This window comes from Cinclus cinclus, chromosome Z (assembly GCF_963662255.1).
Source record: "Cinclus cinclus chromosome Z, bCinCin1.1, whole genome shotgun sequence".
NCBI classification, from domain to species: domain Eukaryota; kingdom Metazoa; phylum Chordata; class Aves; order Passeriformes; family Cinclidae; genus Cinclus; species Cinclus cinclus.
The window spans coordinates 3195620-3205413 of record NC_085084.1 but is presented as its reverse complement, the minus strand read 5'-3'; the positions used below and the strand labels follow the sequence as shown (position 1 = coordinate 3205413).

At 41.4% G+C, this 9794-nt stretch overlaps 1 protein-coding gene across 2 annotated transcripts in view; it reads right to left on the bottom strand.

Moving 5' to 3' along the window:
- Nucleotides 1–224: 224 nt before the first annotated feature.
- FBN2 (fibrillin 2) overlaps nucleotides 225–9794 on the bottom strand; it is a 116587-nt gene continuing 107017 nt past the window's right edge. The window contains exons 57-66 of one of the 2 annotated variants that reach the window (XM_062513743.1): nucleotides 9047–9253; nucleotides 8241–8366; nucleotides 7519–7641; nucleotides 7262–7378; nucleotides 6463–6591; nucleotides 4389–4508; nucleotides 2674–2905; nucleotides 1845–2005; nucleotides 1474–1481; nucleotides 225–572 (exon numbers count right to left, since the gene is read on the bottom strand). In XM_062513743.1, the coding sequence (XP_062369727.1) occupies nucleotides 225–572; nucleotides 1474–1481; nucleotides 1845–2005; nucleotides 2674–2905; nucleotides 4389–4508; nucleotides 6463–6591; nucleotides 7262–7378; nucleotides 7519–7641; nucleotides 8241–8366; nucleotides 9047–9253 (1571 nt within the window). Of the gene's footprint in view, nucleotides 573–1286; nucleotides 1296–1473; nucleotides 1482–1844; nucleotides 2006–2673; nucleotides 2906–4388; nucleotides 4509–6462; nucleotides 6592–7261; nucleotides 7379–7518; nucleotides 7642–8240; nucleotides 8367–9046; nucleotides 9254–9794 lie in introns of both variants that reach the window. The other variant, XM_062513744.1, reaches the window with a different exon arrangement.

Here is a 9794-nt window from a genome sequence, read left to right as displayed (position 1 = left end):
GTAACCATGATTTGCCCTCATAATAGAAGTTTTGGCAGTGGCAGAGGTTTAAGTCACCCTCCTGAAAGGGCGGCTCTGCAGTCCTGGCAGGATGGAAAGGAAGGGCTCCTCCCCCTCTGCCTTCCTCCCCTCAAAAACACACTTTTCCAAAGCAGAATGGCTTTGAAATCAGATATTCTGGGGCGTGCAGACAGAAGGGAGGCGGGTGAAGAACAGCACCGTGGCTAATGGAGGTGCACCCACAGCCTCACCCTGAGGGCCTCCCCCCGCTCCCCGGGGACATGGCCGTCCTCAGGGCCGCTCTCCAGCTGCTCCATCTCCAGGGGCACGCTGGTGATCTCTAGGGCGTGCAGGCCGGGCGCTGCCCTGCCCCTCACGGCGTGCAATCGGCTGGAGCCGTCCCTCAGGACCATCTGGAAGGTTCCGCGCTCACCGCCATTGTCGGAGATGGCGTAGCGCACATGGCGGCGCCTGAGGGCCGGCAGCAGCTCCAGGATGGGCTCACGGCCCAGCCTGGACATGGCCACGCTCATCTTCAGGGGACTCTCCGTGCCCAGGCTGCCCCAGCTCACCTAAAGGAGGGAAGAGTGTCAGAGCTGGAGAGAGGAATTATCAAGATAATTAACACCTTCCCTATGACAGGCCCTGTAAATCCTAAAGGCCTCCAACAGGCCTCACAACAAGAAAGAACAGCAGGCTCTGACTTCAGATTATTGTGAGAACTGTTTAACTTCATACTTGCAAAGAGGACACTGTTAGGAACAAGTGTTTGAGATCACTTAAACAAATCATTAAGGTAACAGCAAAAGCCAGATTTAACTTTCAAGGCTGAGGCCTAACAAGGATTTCTCAGATTGCAGTGCAGCCTGGAAAAGAGGGGGGAGAAATGCACCACCATAAGGAGAAACCTCTGTTTACTGTGTTCACACACAAGAGCAATAGCTCTTATGTTCTTAAGACCAACAGAAATGAGAGAGAAAGGCATTTCACAACACTGCATGAAAATTCACTGAAACCTCCTCTGAAAATTCCAATTACTGTACCAGTATGTAATGCAACTAAAAAAAGCACAGTGAAAATAAGGAAAATTTCTGGACAGGAGCAAGTAATGCAGTGTTTAAAATACTTGAACCCCACAGATGACAACAGCAATTAGAAAGTTGTTGTTTTTTTCACACAGTTTATGAATGTCACCTTTACTGCCCAGAAAGTTCTAGAAACTGACAAGGTTAACGGTATTTTAAAAATGTAATAACAAGATCTAACAATTACAAACTAGATATGACTTTCTGTAACTTACCTTATAAGCCCACAAAACACAGCAAGAAAAAAAAATCAAATGTGAAGCGTAATTCTCTAAAAACTTCATCAATTCTGTAAATATTTGATTTCCATCAGCCAGGTCTAATCCCCCACCTCTATGAACAACTACGGAACAGACATCAAGACTAAAATGATTTTCTGCAAGGAGACCTGTTTAGCTGTCCCAGACCATAATTGCTGCCCAACCTCCTCATGGCAGCAGAACATGCTCAAGACCTGTCCAGCTGGCCAGATCTCTGTAATTAAAGGAGAATTATTCTCCTCAATTTACTCTGAGGAACTGAACCACATCTCACACTACAAAGGAATCTTTGCAAAGTTTAAAAACCTCATCCTTTCACAGTTGTTGATGTGATTAATGTCAAATTATTACTGCCAGCAGGACCTAAGTGAGGCAGGGGGAGAAAATATATTTTTCACCATTGAATGCAGCCTGTTTAAAAGGTTTGCTCTGTTTACTACTGGTGTCATATCTCTGAAAACACCTCGAAAAATATTACAGTGCTTTTTTATCCTGGTACATACATTGTTAGCACTTCTCTTCTTCCTGCTGCCTGTTTTGGTGTACCCATTGATTTTGCAGTCGTAACACACTTCAGGGGACAAAGCATTCTCTTCATCAGCATCTCTATCCAGTGGCAGGTACTGGCCTTTGTTAAACCCCATCCCCGAGACACAGTGTCTGTGGAATGAAAACATGTGTTTTAGTTACTCCTTTGTGAACTGTCCCTGCTAAATGGAGTGTGTCCAATCTGTGCCACAGTGTCTGTATCCCCTTCCTTGCCCTTCCCTCAGCAGGAGGGCTGTACATTAACTTCCTTCACACAGTAAGCGTGGCATACTGAGGGAAATGCAAATGCTGGCTGAAGGTTTTTAGCCTGATCTAATTTTCGTTTACAGTTCTACAGAAAAACCGAACAAAGCCAGCATGCCCTGAAGTTTGGGTACTACAGAATTTACCCATTGTTCTGTACCAGAACAATGTTAATTTGTGTTTAATGTTCTGGATTGATCAGTGACACTTAAACTCCTTAATTATCTCAGCACATGGTACCTATCCCCTTGCATTATCAAGCCCCACTGAGCAGTTCTGTGAAAGAGTTCATGCGCTGCTACTGGGGGAGGAAGCAGAAATCTTAATTAGTTAATTTTAATTAATTAACTAATTTTAAATATAACATATAGAAAGTGTTGTTTATATGGTACATTTAAAATTAATGCACGTACAGACATTTTATTTTCTTTCTAGTTTCCAGATATTTTGTGCAAAACTTGAAAGGACTTGGCAGCTTGTCCTTCGTTTGCACCTCTGCACCTTCTGAATGTGGAGAAACACATGGAGAAACTCACCCTTGTCCAACTCTGTAGTAGCCAGGTGGGCAGCCACAGAGATAACCACCCTCAGTGTTGGAGCAACCATAACTGCAGGGGTTCTTGGCAGAGGAGCACTCATTCACATCATGGCAGGCATGGGAGAACTGGTCATAGGAGAACCCGGATGGGCAGACACATCTGTAACTTCCCAGGGTGTTGTGGCAAGAAGCAGAGCCACACGTGTGAGGATTGGAGCATTCATTCTCATCTGGTAAGCAAACACAAAAATACTGGTGTTTTCTAGTCTGAGAGACAGCAGGTCAGCATGATGCAGTTAACAAATGAGAACATCTGCAACATCTGCTACATCCTTGACCTCATCATCCCACAGAGACTTGGCTTCTGAAAAAGGAGTATCATCTTCACTTGTGGGTGTTAAGATGTAGAGATGACACCTCCAGTCACTGTGGCTTGGTTTCAGGCAAAAAAAACCCCAAACCAACAAACAAACAAACCACAAACCAAAACCAAACAAAGAAAAACCCCAAAACCAGGAAGGTTGTGGTACAAAGTCACATTTTGGTAGTTGGTATCATGGTTATTTATTTCTCTAACCAAGGCATTTCTTAAAAACCTGTATGTTTTCCTCACCAAGACCACTAGTGAATGCTTTGCCATTCTTGCCTGCTTGGAGGCAAATCACTTGGAGGGAGATTCTTTTGAGGACTATGATTTACAAAAACTTAAGCTGGTTTGGGGTTTTGTGAGAGCTGTTTATTGTGCATTCCATCACTCTCGCCCCAGTCTTTTGCTTTCTTTGATGAAGAGCAGTATTGAGTCAGGACTGATCATGGTGACTGGGACTTCAGAAAAACTGGCTGGTGTGCTACTTAATGTTCAAATGGGTAAAATAAACTAATTTTTATGTACAGAATCAGGACAGTGAAATCAGCCTAAATGAAATGAATGGCAGTGCTCACAGTCATGCTCTGATTATGACACCCTTGACAGAAAACCATGAAAGAGAACCTGAAAAGGTAAATATTTTGTATTGGACTTTGTGAAAAGCACAGGATGTCATTGTTTCTGTGCATATTGCTTTTTATTAAAAAAAGAAAATCCCACGTTTCATTTTGTATGTGATATTATCTTAGTTCATGAACCACAGAAAATAAGGGATAGATTGAATGAGCTAAATCTAAACAGAACTCCTGAGCTTCCTAATTTGTCCCATTTTCTGCACAAAGAACTAATGCTGGCATTAAGACTGTATTTTGAGAGTAGGAGATCCTAAATGGTTTGGTTGATTTTTTTTCTCACCATTTGCTTTAGATGCTATTCTGTCGAATTCTTAAATTCCTAATGTTTTTTTATTTTTTTTTTAATGACAGGTATGGTTTTTTAATACTTTTTTTCCCTCAGCAGAGGTATTTAAATTGATACTTGCAGAAATTCAATGAACATTCAATGATAGAGATTTTTCACAAAAGAAACAGGTCAGAATTTAGACCTTTCTAGGAAAGCTAATTGTCACAGTGAGTTTCAAAAGGCTGAGCGTATTTTCTTGCTGCCTCATGTCATTGATTTATGTTGGGAGTAGTAAATGTATGGAAGGAGTGTGAGACAGATAAAAAAGATTTCTGTTTGCACACCCTTTGCTCTGCTCATTCTTGCCCTTGCCTGGTGCTGTCCCTACAAACACTGTGATACATTTCCTATTTAAATGCATGCTGTGCTGTTTGTCTCCTTACCAACACATTGATTCCACTGGTAGTGCTGGATAAATCCTTGTGGGCACCCACATCTGTATCCACCCAGGATGTTCTGACAGCCATGCTGGCACCTATGGTTTCCATCACATTCATCCACATCTGTGCATTCAGGAGGAAAGCAGAGCAGGACACAGGATTACAACCACTGCCAAACACTGGTGGATCAGGAGTTTGTCATGACCCAGCTGTGTGCTCTGGCAGCCCAAGACATCAAATCTGTGCTGGGCTGAGCCCCAGCATGGGCAGCAGGGCAGGGGGGATTCTGCCCCTCTGCCCCAGGTGAGACCCCACCTGCAGAGCTGCCCCAGCCCTGGGGCCAGCACAGCAAGGAGCTGGAGCTGCTGGAGCCAGGCCAGAGGGGGCTCCAGGATGAGCAGAGGATGGAGCAGGAAACGTGGAGAGAGACAATTGCCAAGGGATGGAGGGACAGGACCCAGGGAATGGCTCCCAGGGCCAGAGGGCAGGGCTGGATGGGATCTTGGGAATTAGGAATTGTTCCCTGGCAGGGTGGGCAGGGCTGGCACAGGGTGGAATTCCCAGAGCAGCTGTGGCTGCCCCTGGATCCCTGGCAGTGCCCAAGGCCAGGTTGGACACTGGGGCTGGAGCACCTGGGACAGTGGGAGGTGTCCCTGACCTGGATGGGGTGGGAATGAATGGGCTTTGGGGTCCCTTTCAATCCGAACCATTCTGTGGTTCTGTAACTTATGACAGAGGAGCAGTGCTGTAAGATGGACCATGCAGGTTGCTGTTCTGGAAAGTCTGGAATTTAACTGTTTAGTTCTTTCCATCAATAACCTGATTTGAGCTCTTGAGCCTTTTCAGCAATCAAATTTGGAGAATAAACACTATTCCTGGTAATCCCATATGTTGTTGCTTTAGTGTAATGCTCAGATTTTGAGGGGTTTTGTAATTTCAGTTTTAACCCAACCACTTAGGGATAAACTTTCCTGAAACATATTGTAATGTTTGAATGTCAAATTTGGATGTCTTTGCAATTGAAAATAAAAAAAACACATAAATCGTCTCTGAGACAAGTGTTAACAAAAGGAGACAGCCACATCCCACCCTCCTAATTCTCAAAACTCAGACATCTGTAACTGTATCTGCTATAGGAAATAAGTAGATTGCAAGCAACCTAATTGTTAAGGTACATTTTGCAAGTCTAGTAGAAAATAAAAACATATTTCTTTGTTTTATAGGCACATCAGGGCATATGCACTTAATGAGAACAAAGTAAACTGACAGGAGATAAATCTTAGTAAAACTTCTAGCTGCATATATTCTGGACTGCTTTTCTAGAAATAGCCTCTAAATATCAATTCCTGATTTAAATACTCTGTCAGAGTTGTTGGTATTTTGAGAGGTCATAAATTTCTTCAGTTATGATCTTGCATTTTTAATTCTCAGCAGCCAGGTCTCCTTGTACTGCCTTTTATTCTTCTTTGCTCAATACTTGAAGCCCATTGAGAAGTATGGAGCTCTCAAATAGAGATTTCCTGACTGAGGCTTCCCCTTGGGCCAACAGAGAGAGATAAAACTAATCAATGCAACCTGCATTTTAACTGCAATAATTATCTTTCTGAATGCAGTGAATTGGCCTTCTCAGTGTGTAACTCTGTGGTAGAATTAAGTACAGAATTTAGAATCTAATCTTAGTTCACTTTCAGGTGGACAATTAAAATTACCCAAAATGAAAATTGTAGAGAAGATTCTATTTAGACACATGAAGACATAAACGCAAAAAAGCCCTACAACTACTAGACTTAGATGCACAAACCTGTGTCAAGTTGAAATGGCAGTCTGAAAACAACTGTTGAAGAGTTCAACTAGACAGTCACCTTTTTATCCTAATTTCTGTAAAAATTACTTGAGGCAGTACGTTCTTGCATATGCTTTTGTTATGCTTACAATTAGTCTAATACTTTCCAATTTCTTTTTGTAATTACTTTTACTGTGGCTGGTGCTGTTTTCTCTGTCTTTAACATAAAATGGTTCACAAGAAACTGAAGTAAGGATTTGCACCATAAAAAAAGTCTTGACTGTTCTGAGTTACCTTCACAGTTTAATCCAGTAGAATCCAGAGAAAATCCCCTCTGACATTCACAGGTAAAACTTCCAGGAGTGTTTTGGCAAATTCCTTTTGATCCACACAGTGATGGATGAGAACCACATTCATTGTTATCTTCAAAATACAGAGGAGATAGAATGTTGGTTTACCCTGTTGCATGATGTTAGATATGTTCATATATATGAACATAACAATAAAATCCACAGAGGTGCAACATTTTATTTTGTAGCTTTTCATTTTTAAATGCCAGATGAACCATGAATGCCTCATGAGCCATGAGGCTCATGCAGAGCAATGAGTAATTAATAAACTGGAAGTGGTAGTGGTAGTTCAGTTGTGATATGAGTGGGGAAGAGCAGGCATGTAATTGCTGATACTGGAAAAATGCTGTCCTTCTGTGTTAGCTGAACTAAAGCAGTTTCAGTTGGCAAGATTTATACTTATACTTAAGATCTAAAGACATCTGTATCTACTAAAAAAAAAAATGCTGTCTGGTTTTGGTTAACTACATTTTAAATGAGATTTTAATAATTTACCCTTTTGTCTCCATGTGGTTATACTTAGAACATAATAACATGTATTAAATATGTACAACTCTTTACTAACCAAAAAAATAGAAACAGTGGACAGACTGGATAGACTTTTTTCTTTATCTGTAATTGCTGCTTTTCCAATCTGTTTTCTGCCCTCTCGACACTATTGCTCTGCATAAAGAGCACAAGAGATAGTTGACAATGTTGTTCTTCAAGAAAAGCTTATGAAAGAAAACCAGTATTTTTCTTACCAATACAAGCTGTGTGATGTTGTGTAAAACCAGGTGGACATTTGCATGTGAAGCCTCCAAGGGTGTTGACACAGAGAAACTGACAATTGTGTTGTTTGGTTTGGCATTCATCAAGATCTGAAAGCAAGATGTTGTTGTTTAAAAAAGTCAACAAAGAGGCACATTTAATCAAATTTGATAAAAATACCACACTTCCAAGCCAACTCCTTTTAAGTTGTAGTAGCCAAACTAAAAGTTACTGTGTATAACCTTCTTACCTTTACATGTCTTTCCATCTTCCTGAAGGACATAGCCCCGGGGACATGAGCACTGATAGCTCCCTTCTGAGTTCTTGCAGATAAAATTGCATGGCCTGGGAGACTGGGAGCACTCATCAAGATCTAACAAGAGGAAAATATTAACTTATCTTTTGTCCTCCTCTCTCTGACAGAAAGATATCTGCCACACAGCACAACATTTCAGAGAAGAATGCTCATAGAAGAAAGCCCCCCCACCCAAACTTGTTCAGGGTTCCTATTCCTTTCTCCACAAATATGTTGCTGTGGAGTTTATATGGGTCTGCCACTCCCAAGACAAATTGTCTTGAAGGAGTAATACAGTAGAGTGACAGTGGCATTGGTATTTTCATCTATGCAACAAATATCTACTTTTTTGATATACTATGGTATGCTTGTACCTGCAAACCAACAAAAAAAGTGGGAAAAATGTAGACCCTGAAGTAATGAGTTGCTTTGCCACTTAAAGTGGTTTTACACTTTAACAGACTTCAGTGATCATTCTACTGCATGAATACTGCCAGCAGAGCTTTTTCCTCCATCTCCCCAGATGAAATACAAAACCAGAAATGCGTATTAGGAAAAGAAATTACAGACATGAGATAAAAGAGATAAAGAATGGTTTGCTACAGGGGTTTACAAAGGTTGGTACATCACTGTGAACAAACTAAAACAATAACTGATGATTAATTACAGAATCTTACCATTACAAGATGTGCCAGTTATGTCAGTGGTATAGCCAGCTTTGCAAAAACACCGGAAGGAGCCCATGGTGTTAATGCATTGCCCATTCCTGCACAGGTTTGGCAGGACCTTACATTCATCAATATCTGTACAGAAATTATTAAATACATGTCACATCTCAGTTTTGAATTTGACTTTTTTCTTCTCTTCCATTTTTGCAGAGTTCCTCATCATCATGCTTCTGACAGGAACTTTCTCCCTCTTTAAAAATGGATCTGAATCCAAAGTCAAACATTTTTCAAATTTCATTACTATTCTTTGCACCAAGACCCTCCTGCTGTTTCACTGGGTACTCAGATTCCAGTTTTGCTAATTCAAAATACAAACCCCATATAAGAGAATTTTCTTACGACTACTTCCATGTCAAAAATTATCACCAACATTAAGAAATACACATTAGCTTCTGCTTTCTGTGTGGAAATAGTACCCGCAAAGCATTGTGGTAGTTGTTAAACTAGATGGTTGTTGCCCTTGTCATGTGTCCAGCTTTTCAGCAATACAAAAACTTTGGTATAACTTGTAGCTTTTAGTTACAGGTTGGTACTTCCAACCAGATCCTAATCCTGAAAATTCTGCACAGTTGATCTGTTTGCAGCTACTGTAAAATGTGTTTTTAATTTCTGGTCTCTCGGCATTATTTGAAAAACCAAACTCTGTTGTTTAACAGGAAATTCTTCAAAGGAACTTCAAAGAGAATTCTGCATTTTCTTAAGCATGCGAACGTATTCTTTTCCTCTTTTCTGACTCTTTTCATCCCTGCAAATACCTCTTCCATCTGTGGTGTAGCCTGATCCATGTGGACAGAGTTTCTTGTACTGGGTGGTTCCGGGGAGGGGACAGAGCCTGCACTGGTTCCCCCAGCCCCGGCCCCCATCACAGCAGCACTCAGACCTGGTGACAAGGTTCTGGCTGCTCGAAGCCATCTGGCACATGGTCTGCAGAACTTCAGCAAAGCAAAACCCCCGGCGATTATCTGTAAGGAAAGAGGAGAGAGGCTGGAATAGAGGAGATAAAGATCTGCTCCATTAAGCATCTGGCGTATTATTCTGCTCTCTGTCAATATATTCAAGCAGCAGAAGTGTATTAGCAACCATGAAGTCCATCTTCATCTAGCCTTTCAGAACTGCTGTGTGCTCTGGTAATATGCTGCCATTCCAAATACATCCAAAACATCCCAAATGTTCAGTATCTGCATGAGCTGGGTAAGAGTTTTGCCTGTAGGAAAGGTCTGCCCTTGGCAGTAAAACAGGCTGTGGGCAAAACTGAGCTTCCACCTCAGTTGCCTATGCTGTGTTTGCATTTGAATAATTTATGTGGAGTGGGGTTAGAAGTTTGTTTTGTTTGCTTATTTTACTGGCCAAAATAACACATTTGATCATCTGTAATTATCCTAGTGTGGTTTGAATAAAAATTCCTTAAAACTTAGAAGTGTATATGCAACTCAGTACTTTTTCAGTGGTACTCCTAGATTTTCTTGGGGAAAAAAATAGAAGTGTGTGGCCTTATTGTTGGTA